At 38.5% G+C, this 13370-nt stretch overlaps 1 protein-coding gene across 1 annotated transcript in view; it reads right to left on the bottom strand.

Moving 5' to 3' along the window:
- Positions 1-11022, bottom strand: part of LOC118801287 (dynein assembly factor 5, axonemal-like) — a 54609-nt gene extending 43587 nt beyond the window's left edge. Inside the window, exons 1-4 of the mRNA XM_036561527.1 lie at positions 10473-11022; positions 7797-7981; positions 6518-6642; positions 5283-5401 (exon numbers count right to left, since the gene is read on the bottom strand). Coding sequence (XP_036417420.1) covers positions 5283-5401; positions 6518-6642; positions 7797-7981; positions 10473-11007 — 964 coding nt within the window. The 5' untranslated portion in view covers positions 11008-11022. The remainder of the gene's footprint in view (positions 1-5282; positions 5402-6517; positions 6643-7796; positions 7982-10472) is intronic.
- Between the last annotated feature and the right edge of the window lie 2348 nt (positions 11023-13370).

Raw genomic sequence — 13370 nt, forward strand, 5'->3', positions numbered from 1 at the left:
CTGAGCATGCACTGCAACGTAATGTGTGCTCTGACTCTCCTACCCTAACAACAGTCTATGGGGCAGCGGTTACACCTCAAGTCTACACAATTCTACACAGTTCCACACCAGTTATATCACCAAACACACTAGCTGTGTTTCAGCTGCAGTTCAACCAATATACTACATTATATACATTATATATTTACATTTACAGCAATTGGCGGACGCCCTGATCATCTTTCTTTTTTTTTTACCAGCTGGGCGAAGGTAGTGTTAGGAGTCTTGCCCAATGAGACTTAATGGTATGGTGTAGGGTCCTTGCCCAAGCGGGGGATTGAACCCCAGTCTACAGCGTACGTGTACATACAGATATACATACATTACATACAATATACACTTAATGTTTTAGCAGCTCAGAAATTGAGGCCAAGCATTAATGAACTTGTGTCACCAGGTGTCTCGTTCAAGCAAATAGGTAGGTTCAAAAGACTCCTGGGGACATTTAAAATATCTGAAACATTCAAAATTATGTAATATTTCAAGGTTTACTATAAGTGTCTGGATTTTTCTGCTGACGTTTTTGTATATTTTGCAGAAACAATGCTCAGCTCAGGTTATAGCAATAAAACACAGTTGTTCTCTGGCCCATGGAATTGTTGAGGTTTTTCAATATGGTCCTTTTAGTGGTAGAGTTTGACTCCCCTGACTTAATGAAATGTGTACGTGAGTCCAGCACAACACTGATTCAATCATCCCTCATAAGAGCTTAATAACACTAAAATAAATAACTGGATGATTTTATCAGTCTACTCAGGCCTTAGTAGGTACTTCAGTGTTTAGAAAAGGGCCATCTGTTGAGCTCCTATTTAGGGTATGTCCAACAAGTGTGTTTGTCACCAACAAACAGTTATAAAACAGTTTATAAACAAGCATTGATGGTGTTTCTTTTAAAAATTGCATGTTTTTTTTTTATTTTTTGATAAACATTCCAAAATAATTCTTCTAAACATTGTAAAATTTCTGTTTTCTGAATACTGCCTTAAAATGTAATGTGACCAAATTACAGATTACAGATTCTGTATTCTCAGCGTATTTCATTACATCCTAACTCTGCCAATTTCTCTGTAAATCTCTCACTAAAAGCTGGAAACATTTTAAGGGTGTAATAATTCCAGTACAATAAGGGGGAGAAAAAAAGGAACTGTGAAACCTCACTATCTTCTCTCTTTAGCATCCTTCTGTACCAACTGCATAGTTTTTTGCAAACACATGCTCATTCTGAAACCGATGCCTGTAGCATGTTCCACAAAGTTAGAACTGGGGCAATTTAAGACGAGGAATGTTACAAAATGTTCAAAAAACATCCTAAACAGGTGATGCAGTCAAGCTTGGGTACAAAAAGAAGCACCCAGGTAAAGCCTAGTCCTTTAAGAGCAGGGATGGATTGAGGCTTGCCACTTTGCCAGAAAAGCATCAGTGAGTAATCCAACAGTTTAAGAACAATGTTCATCAATGAACGACAGAGATGACAGATTCACTCTGCAAGAGATTTGGGTAATTCACTTTCTACAGTGCACAATACCAACAAAAGTGGCAAGGCCGAAAACCACAACCTTCAATCTCTGAGAGGGCACTGCACTTAAAACCAGCACCTTCTGTGACTGATATCAACACATTGGCTCAGGAATAACAACAGGAATATCAACAACGTCCAGAAACACCACCAACTTCTCTGGGCTCAAGCTAATCTGAAATGGACTGAAGCACAGTGGAAACATGCGTCGTGGTCTGCTGAGTCAACCTTTCAGATTGTTTCTGGAAATAATCAAACTCGAGGCCAAAGAAGGAAAGGACCGGCTGTATTATTACCAGAGTAAAGTTGAAAAGCCAAGATCTGTCATGATATGGGGATGTATTAGTGTTCAAGGCGGACTATATGGTCACACAGCTGGAGATTTATATAACAGAAGAACTGCTCTGATGTCACAGATCGGCCAGCTCACACTGCAACTAAAATTTCAACTTCACCACCCGACTTTAAACTCTCTGACACTGAACTCTGCAGTACGCAGGCTCTCTAGGACTGAATTTGACCCCCTGCCCCATCTGAATGGTTGGGAAGGTTCCTATCACTGATCTGAACTGAACTTGCACTTAACCTGCCCTGAGGAAGGTCAGACACTGTAATTTACTTCATAAGAACCCAAGCCGCTGTGCTGCCTTCACAATGAGGTCAGCTGAAACACAACTTCAAAAATACTGTCAAAAATATTTGTCAACATCTTTTCTGGAGATAGAGGTAAATGAGGTGAAAGTTATTGAGCAGTGCAGCGTACAGCAGATATTTGGCCTGCAATGTGCCAAAGAGAGGAATGCAGAAGTTCACTGTGTCTTTTCATTCGAAATCTTTCAGCCCAGCAGTACCTCAGTCTTGCATCAATCATTAATAAATCATCTTGCAGCTGCTCAAGATAATTATTAATAAAAGGAGTAAAGTTTGCCAGACTGGCAAACTCCAGCTGACCCAGTTTAACTTAACTTAAAAAAAAAAAAAATTGACTCTCAGAGACTGAGATTTGGGCAGGAAAATCTAATTCCTGAGGAGCTGAAAAGCATTACTTACTTTACTGGTTTGATTCTTTCATAATACATACTTAAGTCCACTGTTTTCATACTTCAATTGTAATCTTTTCTACAGGAGCCCACTTTTATGCATTTTGCTGTCTCTTTTTCTATATAACAATCTTTCCATTGTGGCTAAGAAAGACTTTTTTATGTGATAATGGTAGCCTAGCTAAAAACAGCATTTCCAACATAATGGAACAAAAAAATAATAATAATTAAAATATCCCAACTCCCAATTTTAGTCTTGGTGTGCTAAATAACTTGTTTTTGGCAAAACAGTTTAGGAATTAAAGAGACACTGCAGACAGATAATAAAACCCCTATACTGGAGGGCCATGTCTTTGTGTGTTTGAAAAGTGTTTCTTTGCTGGACCGCCCAGCAGGCCAGCCTATAAGAATCTGAGTTTCTTAGTAAGTCACTGACTGAGTGACTGACTGATATCTACTGTTGGAATGTGCATGCACAAGCTTTGCCCCGAGACAAAGAGTAGGTGGCGCTATTCACTTAATTAAAAGAAGCCATGCTATTGCCCACATTATCATACCCTAAATGTAGAGCTAACAAACAAACAATGAAAGCATATTACTGAAACAAACATCTTACAAGAACAAAGAAAGCTCAGCGGTGAGTATTGAGTGTTTATTTAAACTCAGGCTGCGTCTGACTTTCATTAGAAATTCTCATCTTGCAGTGTAAACAGTGTTATTTTTTCATTTTTACTTTTTCAGGTGAGGGTAAAGTGCTAGTATGTGACAACTAAGTGCACCCGAAAGAAAACTGGAGTAGTAGTTTGACACTTTGATCGCTATTTTTAGGATTATCTTTTTGCAAAGAGTTCGCCGCTGTAATGTTTGCTAGCTCGAAAGCTATAATGCAAGTGCTATTAGCAGGTAGTGAACATTTTAGAGCATTTAGAACATTTTTTCCTTTTACTTTTACACTCAAGAGAAAATTATACATTTGCACAACTTTGCAAATGTGTCTGTGAAACTGTAGCAAATGTGTATTATAATACCATGCCCTAATGACAGTTATAGAGTCTGCTCATTTAGACCTAGCTAGAGAGCTAACTATATCATCTTCATGGATTTATTCATAATTTATTAATAAGTTATTTTTATTAGTAGTATCTTCATACCACTACATCTACTACTAGCAGTAGTTACTATAATAATAATAATAATAATAATAATAATAATATACAAAATCTTCCAGCAGTCCAGCAAAATTAGGCTTGCCTAGTCTTGCTTTTTCACTAGCTGGCAAACACAGATGAAGGCTTATGTTACTGTCTGGAAGCAACAGACTAAAAAAAAAAAATCCCACTGATGCATCATCAGAAAGGGTTTTGCAGCTGTGGAAGTTTGTTTTTCTCGAGCATGGAATGCAGCAGTGGCATACGGGAAGGTGGGCATTTTGAAAAGTACAAACTTAATCAGACAAAAGTGCTCATGATGAAATCTACTCGGCTGCTTCGAGCTGAACTTTGTCAGCTCAGTGTGCCACACAGAAAGACGTACACAAAAGCTTTCTGTGCTTGCCTAAGCGGGGAAACGAACCCAGTCTGCTAAACTCTAGGCAGTGTCATTACCCACTATATTACATCAACCGTTAATGCGGCTAATACATCATGAAGATCAACTTCAAATGTCTGGACTTTGGATTGGACCACTGGATGCAGTTAGAGTAATTATGAATTTAAAAAACGGGCTTAAAACATTTTTGTAAATTTGTTGCATCATTTAACATTTGATGAGCAATTATTAATGAATTTTTTTTATTTTTTTATATGTAAAAATGTTTTTTGCTAGGCTTCCATTCCATGTTTTTATTTTTAAATGTTTATTTTATCTTTATTATTTTTGTTATTGTTAATTTTATTATTACTTTTAGAATGATTTATTTTTGAATTTGTATTACCTTTTTATGATTCCTTCCTCATTCAGTGCTTTCATTTTTTCTAGTTTCGGTTCCTCTTTTATGCTGGTTTTTTATTGTCTTTCTCCTTGTAAATCACTTTGAGCTGCATTACAAATGTCCGAAAGGTGCTGTATAAATAAAGTTCCCACGGCTAAGATCATGAGTCAGATGGATGGTCCTGATAAATCAGATTACACATGCACAGCAGCAGAGACTGATTGTGCTTGATTTGTGTTGAGAAAAAAAAAATATTTGATATTGCTTGTGCTTGTGAATTGATTCATCTTTCCTACTTAAAACCGAAAAAAGAAAAAAGGGGAATTATTTTTGGCAAATGGTCCTTTAATATCTTCATTCTTGGGCGTTATGGGCTTTTCTGTTCATTTACAGAAACAATCAGGATGGCTATACACTTAAATTTCAATTTTGATGCCAGGATAAAAAAAAATAAAAAAAAACAAAAACACAAAAATGCATTGCCTCTCAGAAAGGGAAGGTTCATTTAGTCATATTTTTGTGCTAATTTTGATATGGCCAGCTTCACAAGACAAATCTATGAACTTACATTTAGTAATCATCACAGCTAAAAACTACACATACTAAAAACCGTGGAAAGAACGTGACACACATATTAAGTTCGTTTACCACATGATTAGGAAAACTTACATTCCTGAGCTTTAAATCGCTTCAAAGCTCCGAGCAATGGCAGGCTCCCTGTGAGCGGCACTTAAGAGCTAATATTTGTTAAACTCACCCCCAGGCGGGTACCGAGGCGGTGGGGACAGGAGGAAATCCATTTTGTCCTTCAGATCTTCTTCATTTTCTTTCTCCCACTGAGCACCAACTTGCCTCCAAAGCTCCACAGCCACGTTCCTGAAGAAAAGCAATAGCATGTTTCAGAAATGATGAATTCTCTGTCTGAGCAACGAGCTTCAAATCTGAGACTCAGTCTCACAAACTGGAAGATCCATTATGAATCATTCATGTTTCAAAAACATTTTAATAGATAGTTTAAGTTCCTTGAAGAACCTTTAATGTACACACTTAAGAACAAAGGTGCCACTAAGGGTTCTTTGAGACAGGCCACAAGAGAAACACTATTGCTTCCCTAAAGAACCATGTTTGAAAAAGAGATCTGTGAGGGTGAAGAACATTTAAAAAGTTTAAAGAACCTTCACATGAAGCAAAGATTTTATACCCACTTAAGGGTTCTTTTTAGAATCTACATTCTGTCGAGGTTCTTTAAACTTTAAAAAGGTTCTTCACACTCACACATCTTTTTCAAAAATGGTTCTTTAAAGAACCATGTTCTGAAAGGTTCTTTGACATCATGTTAAAAACCCTTTCTGGCACATATATTTTTGAGAGTTCCCTCAAAGATCATCCAAAAATGTTTTGTTTTCCATATAGAACCATGAACATTCAAAGAACCCTTTGCATCATGAAATGGTTCTTCAGACTGATGGAGAATGTGCTACAGATGGTTCTATATAGAACCTTTTTGAAAAGAGTTCTATATAGCACCCAAAAGGGTTCTTCTATTGTTACAAGCTTGACATCATAACAGTAGAAGAACCCTTGTTGGTGCTATATAGAACCCCCTTTTCTAAAGGTTCTACATAGAACCATCTACAGCACATTCTTAAGAACCCATTTATGATGCAAAGGGTTCTTTGAGTGATCATGGTTCTATACGGAACCATCTTTACTAAAGAAACCTTTTAAGAGTGCAGAATGGTATGTTAATATGTTGATTGCTATATTTAGAATTACTGCTTTGCAAAGAGTTTGCTAAGGCGATGAAGCTGTTTTGAAGCTAACGCTATTAGTATTTACGCCAGGCTTAAACAAGTTGTTTGGCTCAAATTTTTACATTTGACAAAGAAAAATAAGACTGTAAATATGTATATCTATATTACAGAACTGATTACTCACCTATCTGTATTTCAGAGTGTGAATATGATAATAATGGACTGTGTAGGTTGTTACCTTATCTCTGGGATGTCATCGCTGAGGCTGCTGAGCAGCAGTGGAATGAGCTTGTGGAAGTAGGAGTATCTGTCCCGCAGGTGGAGGAGCCAGTGACCAACCACGACCGTCACAGCTTTCCTTACCTGAACAGAGAAGAACAATGAGAAACTTCAAACAAAACATTCCCCACAACAGCAGCAAATACAGCTACACTAACAGACACGACTCTCTGTGTGTTTGCTCAGTACTCAGATGCGCAGCGTGTTATTTTGAATGAAACAGCTTTATTTGAAATTGGTGATGGACAGAGTTGTCTGTAGGGTCTGCATTTCAAATAGCGTGGACCCAGCGTTTTGGTACAATGTGAGCACATAAATCGTAAGCTTTGTCAAACTCATCAGCTACACAATGGACCAAACATACAGTGTAAGACACCAAAGAACAAACAGTGTATGTCTGGCTTTAAAAGACATTCAACTACGGCTCAACCTGCCAAACAAAATAGTCTGAGAAGACACAAAACGCGAAAAGTGAGCTCTTCTGACGCACTATTGTCGGATGTGATTCCTGCTGTCGCTGTGCTACAGAGACTTTGTTGAAAGAGACAGATGAGGATCAAAACTATGAAATGTACTTTACTTACAGCTGTACAGATGTGTATGGAACAAAAATGTGACGTTAGTCAATTCAAGATAAATAATCCAGCACGGCCAATTAAAACACTAATTTAAAGGGGACCTATTACACTTATTTTCCATGTTCTAGAATGTTCTAGAACTAGAATACATTTACATACTTGAGTGCTCCAAAAACACATTTTTCTCCTACTGTACATCTGTATTCACCCTCTGTCTGAAACGCTGTTAGTGTTCCTGTATCTTTAAGTGCCCTCTCCCAATGAACCCAGTGTGCTCTGACTGGTCAGCTTGTCCACTTTGTTCTTATTGGTCAATTGCTAGATCAGCTCTGCCTACATGTTCCGCCCCTGTCTTGCAGTCTGCAGACAGACCCCTCTCTCCTGAGCAGCTGTGAACACCGGTCTGGCTATTTTTCCAGTGGCGTCGGTTCTGCCGCATCAGTTTGAGTTTGAGTGTTAGTGTGTGCCAAGCTTGCCAGTAGGCGGGCATTAAGGATTGTTTTACGAGATTGTGCCATAGAATAAGCATACTGTTTGCCACCTGCCCCACTTTATGAAGGATTTCGTTATTAGCTGGTAGGTTTGATCAGCTGTGGTCGGGGCTGGAACTGGGAAGCCCCGCAGAAATGGTTGTGCATGAGAGATTAAAGGTGATCTAACCTGTGGAGAGTCGTCGAAGAGTCTCTGTGCCAGGTGAGACAGCACGTCATCCACATTCTTCCCCGTGCCGAATTGAATAACAGCGCCGGTTGCCTCTGTGGCAGCCACTCGCACACGGGAGTGCTGGTGAGAGAGTGTCTGCATTAGGGGCTTCACCAGACTCTCCGCCTGCATGTGGAAATGATCTAAACAAACACAAACACAAAGGGCTTTCAGAAACAAGTTGCTCATCAAAGAGAACAATGGAGACTGACATGACTCAATAATTACCAAGATATTCTCTTGTTAAAAAAAATTGTCTAGACACTGGTTCCATACGTAGTGAATCAGTACACAGTAAATACAAAGTCAGGCCCTGGCTGGGTCCCTGGTACCACAAGCATCAACTGGACAGTGTTACTGGCTGTATTGTGATTTTCGGGATGGTATATTTCATTAATTTCATTAACTTTCTCATTTTGTTCACACCAAAACCCAGATACAGTCATGTGCCAGTCACACATTTCATTATAGCAAAAGATTAATGCAATTAATTCACTTGAGGACACAGCAGCCATGCCAGTTTCCAGTAGTGCTGCTAACGGTGGTGCACATAAGCATGTAATTGCAGCTACAGCTAAAATGCTATTCGAAGTCGGTAACAAGCAATGTTTTTTTCTCTGTATGTTTCTTTCAGCGAAGATTTAAATGGGAAGCCTGTTCGTGAACATTTTAGATTAGCGTGTTAGCTATCTGCTAACCAGGCCAGCCATTGTAATGTCATATCTTTGTTGAAGCTGATTTAAAAATATTTGCAACACTTGTGAAATATAACATGTTATAGTTTGTTCTATTAGGTAGCAATATCTGTTAGATAATGGCACACATCAACATTTAAGCATACAATTCAGTGGCATGAATGCATCACCCGTGTCCGTGAGAAAGGTAATTTTGGTCGGGGACCGGACTAAACTAAACGCGTAACAGCAATATGGACAGACATATTTCATAGCATGGTACACAAAAGGGTTAAATGGATAACCAATTGGTAATTGGTGAATTCGTTGGTAATAATGAGGAGATTTGCAAATCCCGTCCCACACAGCAATCGGATTTCAGTCTAACTGGAGACGCATCTGACTACTAAGTTTAAATGCATGTGGCTAAAATCTTATCAGTATACAATCCAGATACCAGTCACATGAAGTGACCAGGTGTAAATGGGTCTTTCATGTGACCGATGCCACCAATGTCACAAACAAAACAGGTGACCCAAAAAGGACCGGAGGGATCCACCTCCCTGAAAAAGGTTGTCCCTGATTGGTCACGAAAGATCCACCCTGATTGGTTCACAGGCTGTTCATGATCCTAAATCGCAAACTTCACTTGCTCTTAAACAAGTTGGTCATGCAGCATGAGTAACCATGATGATGTATCCTGGTAAAAGCGATCCAAGAAAATTCAGTGTTAGATCAAACTAAGCTTAAAGTGAGCCGGCTAAACAAGAAAGGCCCTCTGATCAAACTAATAAGCTCATTAGCATGTCCTTCCTGAGCTGAAGTGCTAAAGCACAAACTATAGCACTAAAATATGCACATATTATATGCCAAGTTTATCTTTTTTCCTCATGTTGTTTGTATTTGTTCAGTTATTTCATTTTTATCATATTTGATTTGTCCTATATTTTGCTTGCCTTCCTGTGTAAAGCACTTTTTAATTTTGCAATGTTTTGTAACTAAAATGGAAAATGATGAATAAATGAAGGTAGTGGTGATAATGATGATGATAATAATGATTATTAATATTTTTGTTGCTGTTGTTGAAACAAGATAGTGAGAAAGCCTACTTCCAGGTAAAGGAAGGTAAAAAAAAAAAATAGCATACTTTTTTCCCCTCATTTTTTTTGGTAACAGTATGTCTAAATGCTAGTATTTTCAAACATTAACATATTACCATAAAATAATTACTTATTTTCTTGCAATTTAAGTAAGATATTATTTTGAGATCCTAACACAAAATGTCAGAAAAGTCAGTTATTATTTTAGAGAGTGAGTATTTTGAGATACTAAGTAAAATTTGGGAAAGTGTGCAATTAATTTGACACAGTAAGTCATTATTTTGAGATGTGAAGTCATTATCATAAGGCATTATTTCCATATATGTCATAATTTGGAGATACTAAGTCATAATTTGGAGATACTAAGTCATTATTTCCAGAAAGTAAGTCATTATTTCGAGATACTAAGTCATTATTTCCAGAAAGTAAGTCTTTATTTCGAGATACTAAGTCATTATTTTAAGATACTACGTCGAAATTTTGTCACAATGCTGCCAGAAACCCAGTACAAATCCGAGACAAATCAAATTACTGAAAGCTAACGGTTGGTAGCTAACTTTACCATGGCAACCAACACCGCATACCACAACAAATGTCCAGCTTCCATAGAATATGATGGCTAACAGCTAACTAGCATAACTTATTTAGCAAATAAATCGAATTATTCTTGAAAAAAATGGACGTTTTCGTCTAACTTCATTCATAAACTGCCACACTAGCAGGTTTACTAGTCAGACAGCTTTCTGTTTGTTACCCGTAACCTCTACACGATTTAAGGTGGAACGGGAAAATTCGAACAAGAAGCCTGCAGACAGGAAGCCAACTTTAGCATTAGCAAGCTAGCTAACATAGCTACGTACCTGGCACACAGCGAGCGAAACTGATCGCACATTTACAGCTTTCCTTTTTAACGTCAGGGAACGGGTCGGTTATAGTTTTCTGCAGGATTTTCACCACGTCGTCCAGGTATGGAGCGAGGTTCCTCCCGCAGAGCTCTACAGTGAGAGACAGAAGCTCCACCATGGAGAGCCGCAGTTCTTCTGCTGGTTCTAAGATCTCTTTCCCGCCCAGCCGCTGAGCCAAGCAGGGCATTAAATAAGGCAGGGAGTCCTCTGGTTTTGGAACACATCTTATAAAGTCTCCAATCATCTGGACAGCGGTTTCTCTGCATCTCTCCGCGGGGTCTGACAGGCACTTCAGCAGAGGCTTCAGCAGACCTGCAAACACCTCCTGCAGCTCGGAGCTCGACAGCCCTTTATTGGCGAGGGTTTCCCTTCTGATCGACTCTAAAGCTCGCTTTCTGGTGCTCTTGTTGTCTTCGTTTAAACAGTTCAGGTGACGAGCTAAACATCTCAGAACATCAGCAGCAGCAGGTCGCTCCGCTTCGGTCGCCATTACTGTAAACACGTGCTGGAGAGTCCCTGGTTCCTATGGCAACGATCAGCATCACGACAAACAAATCGCTTTCAGGCCAAGCCCACTACTTTCGTACTGTTATGCTATGCTAAGCTAATGGGCTACTATCACATTAAATAGTATGTCAGAATAGCACGCTTGTTGTTCAAAATGCCTGTATAATTCAATGGCTAAGATGTAAACAAAGAAATTTAAAGTGGTTTGATCTGAAATGCTCAGTTTTAGAGAAATTAATTAGAATTCTTTACAGATTGGCACCATACGTTTTAAAAAAAAAGGTTTAAATTATCATTACATACAAAAACTCAGAAGACGTGTAGGTTCATGGTTGCTATTGGTCATTTTGGATTAAATGGCTATATTGGCATTGTAGACACCATGACCCCTGGTTCCTACTGACACCATTATAAAGAAATCCGAGTCTGTATGTTTCTCTATAATGGGCAGTTTCACATCATTCTGCTCTGATTGACTTTATTTACATCCCAATGACTGAAATATGCAAATTTTGAAAAAAATAGTGGAATTCCCCTTTAACTACTATAATATGTGTAGTATATATTATAATACAGTATGTGATTTTGGACACATAGATTAATTCTAAATAAATTGTCCTTATAAATTTACTGTATGATTACTGTTCCCATGTAAATTGAGTTTAAGTATTTTGAATATTAAAGTAGCGGTCATCACCAGTGCCTGTAATTAGTTTCTCGTGAGGTGGGCTAATCAGAAATGTTGTTTATGTTATAATTCCTAGATTAAATTGCATGCTGCTAAAGTTCTATCGCTGCTTATTCAGGCTCACATTTAAGTCTGTCATGTGCCCCAGTGGAGTGCATACTTTGCGACATGTATTTCAGATTAATCATCTGATTAATAGACTCTACTGGGACTCACAATGTCTCCCATGAAAGGGGAACTCCACCGATTTTCCAAAAGTTCTACATAATTAAACGGCTGAGATGTAAACAAAGTCATTCAGAGCGGTTTGGTGTGAAATGCTTTTCCACAGAAACTTACCGAGGCAGTATTGTTCACAGTAGTGGTGACAGGAACCAGACATCTGAAGAGTTTAATACTTCCAAAAGCTCCCTCCCAAAAAAGTTATTACATGAAGTGGTTATGAATACACTGTCTGATGTCTGACACATTGTTTTATGATAGTTTTGTGATAAAGTTTAAAATGTATTTGAATCCATTTATTTTAATGCTTTCATGGCAGAGGGGTACGCACAGGCTGTTGTGAGGCGAAATAGTCCCCCCAAAAATAGTCAGATTCATGACTATTTTAACATGATTCCAATTTCAATTTCAATGATCAACATTACATGTAAAACTCAGAAGACACATGTAGGTTCACTGGTGGTTCTGCATAGTAAATAAAATGGCTATATGTGTGTTGTGTATATTATGATCCCTGGTTCCCATCACCACCACTTTAAAGAAACCAGGGTCTGTAAGTTTCTCTATAAATAAACCATTTGACACTGAACCACTCTGAATGACTGCTTACATTTCAAGCACTTATGATTTACTCAGAAATTCTGAAACATTGGTGGAGCTCCCCTTTAATCCTCAGGACAGTGCTCGCATCTCTGTGTCACTTTATAGTCCAGATCACGTAGGCCAGTAACAGAGAGCAGAGCTCTGCGCTCTAATCCAGTCCAGGAATGTGAACGCGTGCGTAAAAGTGCCGGCTGACGCAGACTGACCCGCAGTTACACAAAGTAAACACAAACCTGACATCACACCTACAAAGCCAGATCCACGCTTATGAACACGAATCGGTTATATTCAGAATATTAAGCAGGGCTTTTTTGTTTATCATCTGATCAATATTTGTTTTCAAACGTGGTCGCCCCTGATGTTTGTTTCGAAAGCAGCCTTGAGGTCGAGCACAGAGACCTATTGACGTCACTGGAATCGACGCAGCGCGGGGCGAGGGGAATCAGCAGCAGCGGTGGAGAGTTCGAATCAGTTCTGCTGAGTCGACTCTGTCGAGCCGTCCGTTTCAAGGAATCGAAAGTTTCACAGTGATTAAGTCAACTGTTCTCAATAGTCTCATCTAATTCACGCACACTGAGCTTCTGTCTGATGTCTGCTAATTCTGCTCACTAATAGATGCACATTACACAAATATTAGTTGAACTACCATTTACACAAAGAACTGTGATGTGATTATTTTTTCATAAGGCATGTCCATTATTAATATATATATATATAAATTAATATATTGAGGCCACAAATTACTATATTGAGGCCACGAGTTAAGTTTCTCATAACGTGTAGCCTCAATACATTAATTTGTGGCTTCAATATAGTAATTCCTGGCCTCATTA

This window comes from Colossoma macropomum, unplaced genomic scaffold (assembly GCF_904425465.1).
Source record: "Colossoma macropomum unplaced genomic scaffold, Colossoma_macropomum, whole genome shotgun sequence".
Classification (NCBI taxonomy): domain Eukaryota; kingdom Metazoa; phylum Chordata; class Actinopteri; order Characiformes; family Serrasalmidae; genus Colossoma; species Colossoma macropomum.